Source organism: Juglans regia, chromosome 15 (assembly GCF_001411555.2).
Source record: "Juglans regia cultivar Chandler chromosome 15, Walnut 2.0, whole genome shotgun sequence".
Classification (NCBI taxonomy): Eukaryota; Viridiplantae; Streptophyta; class Magnoliopsida; order Fagales; family Juglandaceae; genus Juglans; species Juglans regia.
In genome coordinates this window covers 20,292,959-20,308,221 of record NC_049915.1, presented here as the reverse complement: position 1 = coordinate 20,308,221, position 15,263 = coordinate 20,292,959, and the positions used below count along the sequence as shown (strand labels likewise).

Genomic DNA, 15,263 nt, shown 5'->3' with positions numbered 1-15,263 from the left:
TTAAAGAAAAGCAAGAACTAATATTTACTTCTAACAGATACGAGGATAGATGATTGTCCCTTGAAAAGGAAGCAAACCTGTTGATGTATTACTCTTATAAACCTGTTATAGGTAAAATCCAAACAAATCTACCAGTCAGTAAAGCTGGCAGGTATGACAAACAAATCTGGGCACCTTCAAAGAGTGGGGTTTTTAATGTGAAATCTGCTTACCACTTTGAAATGCAGAGGAGGAAAAGGTTGCTAGGGGAATCCTCGAGGGCTTTTCTTGAAGATGAAGGGTGGAAGGGTATTTGGAGATTAAAAGTCCCGGGGGTTACAAAAATCTTCATTTGGAAAGCTCTAAATAATTGTCTTCCAACTAGAAGGAACTTGTTTAAAAGGAAAATACTCGAAAACTCCTGCTGCCCTATATGCAATCAGTATGAAGAAACTATTTGTCATGTTCTCTGGAGTTGTGCTGCAGCAGTGGATGTTTGGGCAGAAAGAAGAAGTCCAGTTCAGAAATGGCCATCTGCAGAAGTGGATTTTGGGTCTGTATGGAGGAAAATGTCACAATCTTTGAGCATGGAAGAATTGGACTTGTCTGCTATAGTCTTGAGGAATATTTGGTTAAGAAGAAACATGTTTATATTTGAATCATGCTTTAATAGTCCTGCTAGTATTTTTCAGCAAGCCGAAATGACAAGGATTGAGTACATGACAGCAAATAATACTGAATGCCCGGGAAGAAATATTGTAGAAAGAAGGGAGGTGAGATGGAAAAAACCAAGGGAGGGGGTGACAAAGATAAATTGGGATGCTGCTTTTCTGAAAAGTAGCAAAAGGATGGGAATTGGGATTGTGTTCCGAGATCAAGAAGGGGACATTCTGTTATCAGCATGTATACCACTTTCAAGTGTCATGACAGCAGCTCAAGCAGAGGCTAATGCTCTATGGAAAGCTCTGAAGATGTGTGAGGAGTTGCGGATAGGTGAAGCTGAATTAGAAGGGGATGCTCTAAGCATTGTCAATGCTATAAACAACAGAGAAGAAAACTGGGAGTGGGGAGGTCAGACAATTGAAGACATACGGGGTTTATTACACAATAGACCTCAATGGCATGTTACTCATACTTTTAGAGAAGCAAACAAAGTAGCTGATTTTTTAGCAAAGTTTTCATTAAATGTAAATGAAGAGGTAATTTGGATGGAAGATGGCCCGGAGGGTCTGTACAGTTTGGTCCTACAAGACAAAGTTGTAACTGACTCTTAGTAATGAAATTTGGAGGTATATTTTGATTCAAAAAAAAAAAAGGTAAAATCCAAACACCTTTCAAACCGGGAATCCTATGATTTTTAAAAATATATTTCCTTCTGATTTTTTGGACGCTCCGAACTGTTATATTTATTATTGATTGTGATATTAAATATGTGAGTATATTTTTTCTTCAACACGAGCAGTATCTCTCTCTCTCAGCACTAAAAATCGGTAGATGGATTAATAGGGACCGTGGCACATTCTGAATCTTAGCCGAGACAAACTCCACACTTTCGCCTTTTTTTTAACTATCTATTTAAATATTACTTTTACAAACTTTAGACTCACCGAGAACTTTCTCTTATCCTAATTGGGCACCATTGGCATTTGCCTATTCGAAAAAAAAGAAAAAGTACTTGAGCCATATCTACCAAGCGTCACCACATTTGTATGTGCAAAATCCTACAAACTCTGAAGCCTTGTTGTCATGATCAAAGATAAATAATAGTAAAGATATATGGAACAACAATAAAGAAAGGGAAAAAGAATCTGTAATGTGCTTCTGTTCAATGGCAGCTATGATACGAACCTTGTTGATTTACATCTAACTTAGAAATCATCACACTCAATGGCCTACAACTTTTGCATGACAAGCCTAATGTGCTAGCGACTCGCTGTACGTCCTACTTGAGACCAACGATGAAAACATTTAAGTAATTGATAGTGACGGGCTCTAGTTCAATTAAAGATTTTCTTTTCTAGTACGAAAAAGATAAGAGAGCGGATCTTGAGTTCAAGATGCATCTCGTGCGTTTATAAGTTGTCAATATTAATAAAGATAATAAAAGAAAATGTAAGGTTATTATTCAAGTTTTGTTTGAAAAGACAGAACAAACTTACCTCTAGAAAAGTATACATATCTTTAAGAAAACAAAAAATCTTCACAACCTCCTAACACTCTACACTCCACATTATTTTTAATTTTTATTATTTTTTTCTTTTATTAAATATTTATTATATGAATAATAAATAAAAAATTTGAAATAATTTAAAAAGAATAAACTCAAAAAAAAATTTAAAAAAAATATTAAAAATTTAAAAAATTTAAAAAAGTGTGGAGTGTGGAGTGTGGTGGAGGTTGTGTAGCAATGCTCATTACAAAGACGCAGAGAAAAAGTAGTGAAAATGTTAGATTCATTTGGCGTTTATCTTGTGAGTTTTTTCCAATGCAACTGCAAATAATCTCCATATAAAACCATTCAAGTTTATCTAAAATGAAGGAAGCAAAGAGTAGACGAACAAAGTTTCAAACAATTACCTCAAAGGTGCTCGGTTGATTAGGCAGCCATGCACAAATTCGCCCTCCAAACCTGTGTTGATTATGTAGCTTTGCCACAAGTCAGAAATTCTTGTGGCGTTCACATGGAAATGAAGCTAATTAAGAGGAACGATTGGCAAGCAATAAATTGGAACAATAAGTGAGAGAAGACTTTAAGAAAGAGATGGGAGAGAGAGAGAGAGAGCGCTAACAGAAGTAAAACGAAGCTAAAGATTTTCTGGCTGACACTGAACTGCCAGTTAAGACAAAAAAAGCTACCCCAAAAGCCGTTCATGAAGCCGTTGGCTTGGCCACATAACCTGTTTGTTATAATGGGTAAAGATGCATACCACATTCTTTCTTAACAACTGCTAGGAATGCCCTTGCTTCGTTAAGAATTTAGATTCTGGCAAAAAAAGTACTTCACTTTCAGAAAAGTGGACAACTACTCAGCCAATACCCCTTTTGGGAAATACTATTATTGACAGCATAGGACTCAGTCTAGCTTACGGTTTGAGTCCTCGTGCTAAAATTGGAAAAATACTCGTAGAAAAAAACAATTGTGTCCCTGCAATTTCTCTTTCTTGTTCTGCCAAGATTTTCTTTTACCCCTAGTGCGCAAACTCAGCCCAACTCCCACAGAATTCTGGGCTGGGGTTGTAAAAAAACCAGTAATTGTGGGCTAGATCAGTTGGAATGGACTTCTCTACTCCAATAAACATAGGAATCTAGGACTAGTTTGATTATACAAAATCAAACTATGTTATCTCATCTCATATAATTGTTATAACTTTCCTAAATTCTCATACAAGATATAATAAATAATTCTATTTTTTCAAATCTCAAAATAAAAATAATATTTTATTCAATTTTCAATAAAATATCTTATTTCATCTCATCTGAACTGCGTAATCAAACGTGGCCTAAGTTGACTAATACTACATGTAGTCGTAGAATGGACAAATATCGTACAATTATTTAAAAAAAAAAATAGGATCCACTATTAAAAAATTAATTTTTTTGTGGACCCCATATTTACTCTTTTTTTTTTTTCAAAAAAATTGTACAACACTTACGCATTTCATAATTACAAATATAATTTGTTATCTATCTATTTTGCTGTAAAATGATTTTTGGAAATACTTTTCATTGTTTTTTACTTTTTGAACGCACTGGAAAAAGTTAGTCAATGAAAAATGAATTTTGTCAAAAAAAAAATCCAAATCTCATAAATCAATTTTCAACCTAACTCGATAGCTTTCAATAACCAAATGACACTCCATTCTTTTTTTCCTGACTCACTACCTCTCGCATTTCCTTCCTACCTTTTTCTTTTAATTTGAACATTTTGAAATGTTTTATATATTTTAGAGGTTTTTAAGTTTTTTTTTTCTGGTTTCTTTTGTTTTTTAATTTTAAAAATGTATTTTTCTAAAATATTTTAGTTTTATATTTTTATGACTTGTAAAATTTCATGTGGGATGCCATCATGCCACATTAGCATAGTTAATACCTAGTTAATTCCTATTAGAAAGCTAGATTAATTTAGGTAAATTTGGTCACACACCTCTTGTGATATATTCAATTTTGGATCAAGTCCCTATTTTGTTTATTTAGAAATATCGCACTGTGATCTTAGAGCATCCTCAATGGATTAGCTAAAAATTAAATCTATTGAGTATTTAGCCATTAAAAAATAAAAAAATGATCACAATGGATTAGTCAAATTCCAATTAATTAAAATTTAGCTACAGTTACATTCAAAATAATTTCCAAATTTGAATGATCCTGTTCATAGGCCAAATTCTTATTTTATGAATTATTTCTCTCTCCAGCAAACCAACATGTCCAGTTTTTAGAAATGTTTATTGAATGGATGCTATCTTCATGAACTGCACGGGTTCATGGATACTCTGTCCAAATTTGATAAATAAAAAATAAAGTTGGATGGGAATGATAGAAATTAATAAAATATGATAAAATTAAAAAAATTAAATATTTTTTTAATTATTAATTACTCATTGCTATATAATGAATAAATAGATAATCTAATGTGAAAATTTGATGTGAATATCCAAAGTCAAATTTATTTTATATTATTTTATTGTTATATAATGAAAAAATAACTATTTCAATATAAGAATTTATGTGAATGAAATAATAAAAAATTAAATTCATTTTACTTTCTTAAAAAATATATTTTAACTTTACCTAATTCATGGAGAGTGATTGATCTAAGTTTTCTAGGAATCGGTCATCTTGTCAACTTTTCCATTCATCAGCATTAACGAGAACATGCCCCAATTACAAACTGCCACGTGTCCATCATAATCTTTTATAGATAAAAAATCAATTTTTTTTCTGTCTTCTGAAAATTTAGATTATATAATTAAAAATTTGAGAGTTAAAAAAAACAAGGATAGCCAGCCGGAAATCGACCACCATGGAGGTCGACTGCTCCTGGTCACCCTGGTGGTAGCCAGAACATGGCCACTGCGGGTGGTTGGTGTGGCTATCATTTGGTAGTTTTTTAAACTTTTGATTTTTTAACCATAATTATTGATTTTTACTAGAAAAAATTGATTCCCTATTATAAAAATTAATTTTAAAAAATCTTATTTATATTTTTTTTAAAAAAATCTATTCATTATCCTTACACCACACATCACACATGATTTTTTTAATTTTTTCTTCTTACCACATGTGTGGTATATGGACGATAAATAGAAGGAGCGGTGCTACTCTGCCGCCTGATAGCACCACTCCTACTGACACTAGTTATTTTTTTTTATATATTTTTTAATATATTTAAATATTTAAAAAAAATACACTAATATACTTAAAATCACTTCTTTAATTACTAAGTAAAAAAAAATTCTTGTCAAGCCGTACATTTGAGCGGTACAACTCGAGAGGTAAAATAACTTTTTCATAAACAAAAGAACTTATTAGTTTAGGATGAATAAAATAAAATAAAAATAAAAAACTTAAAAATAAGTGGATTCAATGAGATGATGACATTGATGAGTAACAAAACTGTTTTCTTAAAAGATTATGTTGGATACTTGTAGTTTGTGATTGGATCATTAGTTTCATGTTACTTCATGTGGACGAAAAAGTTGATGGATGAACTTATTTTAAGAGTAATATTTTGTATAAATTTTAAATGGACAAATTTAATTGTCATTTTGAAAAAAAAAAAAAGTAGAGTTTATTATGCAAAAGTAAAAAAATATTTTTTTTATGTTACCACTTTTTTAACAAAAAACTTGTGCCAAACTTGATTATTTAAGACTTATAACTGGCATTAATATATAATTATACTGTAGAAAAAGATTTCCAAAATTTATTTTTTCAATAGTTCTATATACAACTGCCAGTGCGAAATCGGTGCGGAACTGGCTGACGTGGCATTGCCACGTCAGCTGCCACGTCAACCGATTTTTAAATTTAAAATAATAATTAAAAAAAAAAGTGGGGGGAAAACGAATGAAATGGCTGAAAGAGAGGGAAACGGAAAAAAAATTAGCCGAAGCTCGTTGTTCATCGCTGAACCCCCAGAGACCCTCGGAAGGATTCCGTCTGTCCTTGTCGCCGCCGTGGATTGAAGAGCTGGTTGTTTCAGTCGCCGTCCATCACATATTCCGGATCTGAGCCGGCGTCGACGTGGGTTTGCTTCTACAGATTTCGATGTCTGCTTCTTCCACTGTATAACGACAAAGTAAGAATTTCTCTTATTTTAGATTTGATTTTCGGTTGTTCTTCACACATTCTCAACGAAATATATAGAAGAATTGTTATTACAGCAGATCAACAGCCTTTGGTTTTATGGATTCGATCTTACAAAGCTAACGTTAATATCTACTAATAAGCATTGCTATTTGTTCAACGAAATATATAGAAGAATTGAGGCGAGTTTAGAAGTAGGTAGTTTTTCACTTATTTTATTTGACGATTAACTGGTGCCGATATCATCAAACATAAAGATAAAAAGTGTTTAGTGGGGCTCTGTATGCATACCCTCCAGAACCATGATCCAGTCTAAACAATTGGGCAGATGGATTTGGGGGATAACAACAGGCTGGGAATTGGTCACTGAAATGAGATTGGAGTTAAAAAGATGACAGACCCAACTCGCAAAAAGCTTCATTTAACCAAGGAAATTTTTCATCCTGCTAGAGGCTTGAGAAAGGTTCCCCTGAATTTTTTATTTTTATTTTTTCCATTCAGTTCATTGATTTGGTCTTCCAACTTTCAGCTGCTTTCCCAGTATCATTGTGTCCAGAACCCTTATGGATTTCCTTCTCTCCCATTTGTATGATATTATTACAATGGCTATCTACACAAGGGAAGGAAAGTTAAATTACATAAGATATTTATGTTTTACATTAGAAATTAAGTTATTTTTATATTAATCGGATTGTAAGAGTCAATTTATTCCTGTTTTATGCTTACTGGTTTCCGCCTACAAAAACTTGATGAGTACTGCCAAAAGACCTTGTCATTCTTTGAAAAGTTTCTTTAATTACCAATGGCTTTCTTAAAAAGACATGTACATGTTCTTGTTCTTGTTCCACTGGACTGGACTGGTTCTTCAAACAACCAGGACCTAACTAACTTGAAGCAAATTAATTGGTTTTAGTTTGAGTGATCCATGAAGAAGGTGATCATCAAGGTGCTGTAATGCTTTTGCATATTTTGATTGGCTTCTAGGTTGTATCAATTCGGTCTCTCTTTTTCTTTTATCTCTGCTATAGATAAATGAATAAGTTCTGCTATTTATTAGATAGTGGTTAAATATATTAATTACTGTTTTTTCTATTACTGTTATTGGAAAAGTTATATCATAAATACTTTTTATATTCGCTCATGTAATAGGCTGTTGTGTACTAGGTGTGACAATAAATGAATACGCAAATATACTTTTGCTTATACGAATAAAGCGCATATCATCCACTTAATACCTGAGCATGTGTTCTAACTTTCAGCTTCCATCTTCATTGGACTCGGATGAAATGCCCTGCTCAATGCACAGCACAAAAACAATAATGAAGGGAAGGAATGAGGCCAACTATTTTAGGATCTTTTCCCAAAAATTTGCTAGTGAAATGAAACTGTTCTTTATTGTGTTCTTTTCTTTTTAACAGATTATTGGCAAACAATTGGCATGTAAATTAATAGAACATGAAAAACTTTATGGTGTAGATAGCAAGATTTCCTTATTTTTGTGCATTTTATAGCTTATATCACATTTCACTAACTTGAAAATACAGGTCACATTAACATTTGACCGTGAGTATGTCTTGGTAGGGAAAATACTTAACTACACCAATTTGATAAAATTATTTTCATTTTCAAAGAATAGGAGAGTAAATATGATTAATCTTATAATAAGCAATTTTCAAAAAAGAAATAAAAGAAGGAAAAGAAAAAGAAAAACCCATTCTGAAAATAACTTGAAAAGAGCATAAAAATGTCAACATTTTCAATCTAGAATCATAATATAAAGTATATACATATTAAACTTTGCATCCATTAATGCTCATGAATGAAATAAATATTAAACATTTTATTTGAAATGAGATCTATTGTACCAGTTCATAGATTTTAATGTGGTTGGAGTTATACAATATTACTATTGACAAGATGCATTTGTCTCCCTCTTAGCATGGAAAGAGGAAAAGAAAAGTCATCTACCTTAAGACCATCTAGCTTAAATCCTCCATCTGCGGTATGTTATTTTATTTGCAATATATCAATAAAATTAGATTCGAGATTGTATGATATTTATTTTCTCAATACATCAATAATTTATCAAAACACATTTCAGGACATGCCATCAACTTCTCCAAACATCCCAATGCACGGTTATTATGGACCCCCATCCGCGGTATATTATTTTATTTAATTATCAATAACATTAGATTCGAGATTAGTTGATATTTATTTTCTCAACACATCAATAATTTATCTAATAACATTTCAGGACATACTATCAACTTCTCCAAACACCCCAATGCACGGTTACTATGGACCAGTGCCTACGTGGTTACCAGGTTTTCTCCCATTTCCCACTGTCAACCAATATTCAAGCAATATACAGGTGGTGATGTCATGTTTGCCGTTTAATTTTAATAAGTTGATTTTTTAGAAGAGTTGAATTGCAGTTGTTTTTTTTTTTAAGAGTTTAATTGAACTTTTTTTTTTCCTTTTTTCCAGAATGCTAATTACACATTTCAATAAGGCATAGAAGGCCAGTTGTCTCCCAGCAATACCTCTGTTACAAGCAAATTTCTGGGTACGGAGGATAATAGACCCTTTGTTGGTCAAACTGAATCGCCAGCTATATCTTCTGATGTTGAAGAAATTCATCCTGATAGACTAGATGCAGAAGAAATCGAGTGTGGTAGTGCAGGAACATCAGAGAAAGTGGAAATGGATGGTGATGATGAGCCAGTTTCGGAGATGATGTTTAATTCCTTAGAAGATTTAATGAGTTATTATAAGGAATATGGGAAGAAACGCGGGTTTGGGGTGATGACAAAAAGGAGTGAGAGGGGAGAGGATCATACTGTTAGATATGTCACTCTTGCCTGTGCCCGTGGAGGGAAGGCCCGGAATAAGACTATAAATGTCGCCAACCCACAGCCGACAGGAAAGACGGAATGTAAGGCAAAAATTAATGCCTTAAAAGTTGCTGATGGAAAGTTTCGGCTGACTACAGTTCACAATATCCACAACCACGGCCTCAGTCCAAAGAAATCTCGCTTCTTTCGATGTAATAGAGAAGTGAGTGAATCTGTTAAAAGGGTCCTAGACACGAATGATTTAGCCGGCATCCGAATGAATAAGAGTTTCGGGTCTCTTGTTGTTGGTGTGGAAGGTTTTGAGAACCTCCCGTTTTTGGAAAAGGATTGTCGTAACTACATTAACAAGGCACAACATCTACGATTGATCGCAGGTGGTGCTGGAGCGTTTCAAGACTACTTTTTACGTATGCAGTTTAAAAATTCGGGGTTCTTTGCACTAATGGACTTGGATGATGAATGGAGGTTAAAAAATATATTCTGGGCAGACCCCCGTAGTAGAGCAGCCTACCAATATTTCGGAGATGTCGTAACCTTCGACACCACATACTTGACGAACCGATATGGGATGCCCTTTGCGCCATTTGTTGGTGTAAACCACCATGGGTAGTCAATTTTGTTGGGAGCTGGCTTGATTTCCTCTAAGGATACTGAGACCTTCGTGTGGTTATTCCAAACATGGTTGCAGTGTATGGATGGTATAGCGCCGAAGGTTATTATCACTGACCAAGACAGAGCCATGAAAAATGTAATTGCAATAGTTTTCCCAGAAAGCCGACATAGATTTTGCCTGTGGCATATCTTGAAGAAAGTCCTTGAAAAGCTTGGTTGTTATGGTTCTTACAAGAATGGAATGAAAACTATATTGATGAAATGTGTATATGATACCCAAACGCCGGATGAGTTTGAAAAATGTTGGGATCAATTGATTAGCACATACAACTTACATGAGAATGTCTAGTTGCAGAGTTTATACACTGAGCGTGAGCATTGGGTACCGGCATTCTTGAAGATGGTTTTTTGGGCTGGAATGAGTACAACGCAGCGTAGCGAGAGTATGAATGCCTTCTTTGATGGTTATGTTCATGCTAAGACAAACTTGAAAGAGTTTGTTGATCAATATGATAATGCCTTGAAAAAAAAGATTGAGAACGAAAATGCCGCAGACTTCCAGTCATTTAATGTCACAATTCCTTGCATTTCTAGATCTCCAATTGAAAAGAAATACCAAGATTTATACACAAATGCTAAATTCAGGGAAGTTCAGCACCAACTTACTAGTATTATCGATTTGGATCCAGTTTTACTTAAGTCGGATGTCCATGGTAAGATCTATCTGGTAGAGGATGAAGTTCGTGTCGAAGAGTTCACTAAACTGGTTACATATTCAGTGAATTTTTATGAGGACGATGCAGTCGCCAAGTGTTCTTGTGGTTTATTTGAAATGAAGGGGATAGTGTGCCGGCACATCTTCGCCGTCTTCAAATGTAACGGGATTAAGATAATACCATATAGGTACATTTTGGATCGATGGAGAAAAGACATCAAAAGAAGATACATGTTAATCCACAACAGCTATGACGCAGGGGATCAACAGGAGGATGCTAATAGATATTCAAGTCTGTTGAATATCTGTTATAAGATGATTCTTGTGCGGCGAGTTCGAAAAAACATACTGAGGATGCAACATCTAAGTTAAATGCAATGATTGACCTGTATGAAGCGGACCAAGAACCTCCATCGATGACCGAAAAATGTTTAAATGTTGATGGCACGACAAAGGATACAACTACAATTGGTAGTTCAACAAAAGTACTCAGTCCACGTGTTGTCCGAGGAAAAGGCAGACCCCCATCTCTGAGAAGAGCATTCAGGATGGAGAGAGACCTGCAGAAAGTTAAGGAGAAGACGAAGAAAGCTGCAGGAAAAGAAAAACGCAAACAGGTGATTCCTTGTAATATTAACTTATTTATTTAAATTTTAATATAAATGTTATTTGACAAAGAAATAACTATTTTGATAGCGAGATGGGGAAGATACACCAGTCGGGGACACTTGCAGGAGGCTATTTGGCCCTTCCGATTTGGACTTTTCCAATGTTGGACACGCGAGGGTAATATAATAAGTATATATTTTTATTTGAGTTATGAGTTATTGCTCTATTTTTTACAAGTATTTATCATCAGGCTATTCCATAAAGCATACCAACTGTTGAGATTAGTGGAACCCAGGACCGAGAAACAGTACTTCAAAGTCAAGAAAGTGTAAGTGAATCGAAACTATAACGGTATTTTAATGATATTAGACGACAACACATTAATATGGGTTAATATTTTTTACAGATGTAATTTGGGTTTGATGGATCACAACCACGACAATGATATGATCATCGTGGGTATGTATTAGATAATGATTAATGTTTTTGTTTGGAACTCAAAACTCTTCCAACTCATCACGTGGTTTAATTAGCTGTTGACATTGTCTATATTCTGCATGGTACTTCTGCATGCACCAACTAATAAAGTTGCCTTTATTGATGGCATATATTGTTTGATAAATCCTCCGTAAAGAGTCTGATATATATAGTAGTAATATATATATATATATATATATATCCTCCTAAGAAGATGAGTGTTGGGTTTTGCTATTATATTTATTTATTTTTGGGGGCGTCCATTAACAATGTCTTTATCTATCGTTATCTGTGTGTGTATTCTTTTATGTGGAAAACTTTCATCCATCCACTTTAATAGACAGGACAAAATTGATCATATATATATGAAGAGGCCATATTTTATATGGAGGTTATTCTAGTCCCTTGTGTCAGGAGAAAAGACAAATTATTTCTGTGTTTCAAGCATTTAGGGTATTTGGTGCAGGAGATTTTTTGTAATTTTTCATAAATGTATATTTGGAGTATGAAAATGCTTGCATGGCCACCGAAGATGGTGCCCCAAAAGTGACAGATACTCTATTTTATTTTATTCTTATTTAATGATTAATGAAGTATTATTTTAATAAATTTGTGAACTTTATAATTTGCACTATCATTTCAGAAATTCGAGTATTTTCCTCTCATTTTGACTATTTGTGTATTTAGTGTTTATTTTGTAGAAATATCCATGCAAAAGGCATCGACCTAGAATATGTCTATGGATGCATGATTGTATAATGCCTCTCTCAATGAAATCCTGATTTATGGAAAATCTAATATGATGTTTCAATAAACTGAGATGTTGTTCAGACAGCACTACAAACTCTAAAAGTTGGGGAAATGCCTTTACTGGAACAAGGCTAACTCTATGCACAAGATTTGCTCAGCTTATTGTATCCTTTTTTTATTATGAAAATAGTGAGTTAGCAGGCACTGTGGAGATGATATTTTTAATAGCAGCATCATTCATTATTATTAGGTCTAAAATTATAGCTCCCTTTTGAGGAATTGGGATCCTTCTGTAACTGATATAGAAGTTAATTTTTTGGACTTGAAGGCATATCTTATATGAGGCTCCAAGGCTAGGGTCATTGTACCTAAAATTTGAAATGGAGATGAGAGCTTACAGTTTTTTCTTTCTTTATTATTTTTGGGGCAGGGGGGTGGGGGCGTTGGGGGTTTAGAGTGTGTGTCAAGTAGAATTGTGAATGGGGCCTCCTTGTAAAGACTTAATCATTTGGGGGCTTGAAGATGATACTATGAGAGAAAGGTTTATTTCATTTTTGGTTTTTTTTTTTTTGGGGCTAATATTTGTATTTGAATGTACTTGAAAAGACATTGTATGTGGTAGAATTGCATTATGGGTTGTCAAAACTAGTTGGGGAATTGAAGCTTTCATTCATTTAGTTTTTGTGTTGTGCCTTTTGGAGTTATTATTTACTTCTCTTATCATATGTAGTTTTAATTGAATTAGTTCTCAGTTACATTTGGGTTTAGGCAACCTTGATATGAATGCCCTACCAGTTATACCGATTACAAAATTACGTAGCAAGTAAGGAAGCAATAACTATTAGTGTGGCTAGATTTTACAGATGCATGTGTCTCATGTAGATTTTTTATACATCCAGGAGTATTAGAGTAGATCGTCCAGTTTCTGTGCCCAATGCCATTCTCAACTTTATTACTTGAAAGTTTTTTGCTTTAATTATTTCATGTTCTTCTCTCTCTCTCTCTCTCTCTGATGTCGTCTTTTACTACAAAAATTTTCACCTAACATCTTGTTCATCTTTAGACTTCCTTTTACCTTGCTGGTGTTGCAAAAAGCTGTAAAGATGGTATGGAGTCTTCCAGAAGTTATGAGAGTAGCATATGTATTTATGTTTGGAGTGCTTTTATGGGTGGAATTATGGTATTTTGGAGCAGCTGGTCTTGTGGCTTCAAGCATGGGTGTCGGTGGATGCTGGTGGTTTCTTTTGGTGAGTCGGCAAGTTTTGCTCTTCTGCCCAGCTGCTTTTACTGTAATAAGAAATGCAATAAATTCCAATTTGAAAGAGTCATAGATAGGGACACAAGTTTTCTTTTGTGCATCCAGGTGTTATCTGTAAGCTTATTTTGGACTGGTGCATATAGTGGGAAGAAACTTCTCCAGGATGTTTAAGTATGAATGCAGTTTGTTTAAAGTGAAGCTAGCTAGCTACCACCTCCTATGATATAATATATAATTAAATATATATAGATGAATATATGTATAGTCATGATCTTGTTTCTTCGATTACTACTACTACTACTGCATATATAGGGAGTACTGGTACTGTTTGGTGGGTGGTGGTTGTGAGTGTAATCTAATCGATTGCACTTCGATGCTACTTTTCGTTGGTTTTGGTGGTTTAATTTAAGCATTAATTGAAGAAATCTTTATATATATATATATATATATATAATATACACATAGTTGGGAAAACATGAGCAATAGCCGTAAGACGGAGACAAGTAGTAGTACAAGGTCCTTGAAATTGCTGGATAGCTTCGACAACGGTGGTTTTGCCCAAGAAATTACGTAATTTTCGTAACAAGTAAACAAGTTCATCTGATAACATGATTTTTCATGGGACATTAATTTTCGTTACTGATAATGGGACATTACGATAACTTATTTTCGTAATTTCTTGGGCATGATTTTTGCCAACTAACAGTAAACAAAAAATAACAAGTAAAAGAAAACAAAAGGATAAAGTTCATCTGATAACGGTAGTGAACACCTATCAGTAAAATTAAGTAAAATTGGAATATAGCCACTATGAGAGAAAATTTTCGACATCATGTGTTCCAATAAATCTCATGACAGCTTGCCCATCTGATATAAGCAGTACAACACCTTTCAGTACAAAATTTTCCATCGCACTACCATTTTTACACAAGTTTCACAAATAATTTACAAAACAAGTTCACAAAATAAGCAAAACAAAAACAAACCCAAATACCTAGTTATATAAACCAGCCAAAATGCACCTCTACATTAATTAATGATCTAATCCAATAAAAGGACTTTTTACATGAAATTTATCCGAACCAAGCGAACACTATTACAAAGGTGACAACCCAATACAAACACAATAACTTTCACTTTTCCTTTCTTAGATTCTTCGCCATCTCTCTCACTTTATCTTCCCTTTTGCGAACAGCATACTCGCGTTTTAATACATCATCCCACGTCTTCAAAACCTTATTCTCTCTTAATAAAGTGTTCTTCTCTAGCAACTGAAATATATCCGCCCATACAAAGAATTCACACGTCGCATCTCCCTGCACACAGTACAAACTCCCAAGTTAACATGGATCCCTATACACCCTGCAATCAGCAAATCAATATGCAAATCTAACAAATTAAAAGTTGCTTAACCGTATTATACTTTGGGCAGGCAAAGAATATCCTTCCAGGATTTTTCTTAGTGTAGGACGTCTTTAGTGGTGTTTTTAAACCACACCAACAAGTTGGTGATTCTATAACATCATCATAGGATAAAGCTGATGATTGGGATGATGCCATGCGTGATTCTGAAGAATCAAGCCATGGATCCCTTGTATTAGTCAATGCATACTTAAAATTGATAAGTAAAGCCATGAAAGGAGAAGAAGAAAGAGGCAGGCATTATAGTTGGACATTAACCATGAATCTTTTCTTATCT

At 34.0% G+C, this 15,263-nt stretch overlaps 2 protein-coding genes across 2 annotated transcripts; both read left to right on the top strand.

The window, feature by feature from the left end:
- Positions 1-221: 221 nt before the first annotated feature.
- On the top strand, positions 222-1,253 carry LOC109000739. The gene has a single exon (XM_018977719.1). It carries the CDS (start codon positions 222-224, stop codon positions 1,251-1,253), a length of 1,032 nt encoding a protein of 343 aa, XP_018833264.1.
- Positions 1,254-8,224: 6,971 nt separating this feature from the next.
- On the top strand, positions 8,225-13,735 carry LOC109000732 (protein FAR1-RELATED SEQUENCE 4-like). The gene is made up of 11 exons (XM_018977706.2): positions 8,225-8,287; positions 8,387-8,446; positions 8,543-8,612; positions 8,801-9,735; positions 9,832-10,020; positions 10,111-10,762; positions 10,867-11,087; positions 11,167-11,256; positions 13,370-13,412; positions 13,501-13,553; positions 13,670-13,735. Exons 1-11 carry the CDS (start codon positions 8,225-8,227, stop codon positions 13,733-13,735), a joined length of 2,442 nt encoding a protein of 813 aa, XP_018833251.2.
- The last annotated feature ends 1,528 nt before the right edge of the window (positions 13,736-15,263 follow it).

Coding starts and splice junctions, on each gene's coding strand:
- LOC109000739 (XM_018977719.1), top strand. CDS start 222: ATGCAGAGGAGGAAAAGGTTGCTAGGGGAATCCTCGAGGGCTTTTCTT.
- LOC109000732 (XM_018977706.2), top strand. CDS start 8,225: ATGGAAAGAGGAAAAGAAAAGTCATCTACCTTAAGACCATCTAGCTTA. Junction 9,736..9,831: donor CCTTTGCGCCATTTGTTGGT/GTAAACCACCAT, acceptor ACATGGTTGCAG/TGTATGGATGGTATAGCGCC. Junction 11,088..11,166: donor GAAAAGAAAAACGCAAACAG/GTGATTCCTTGT, acceptor CTATTTTGATAG/CGAGATGGGGAAGATACACC.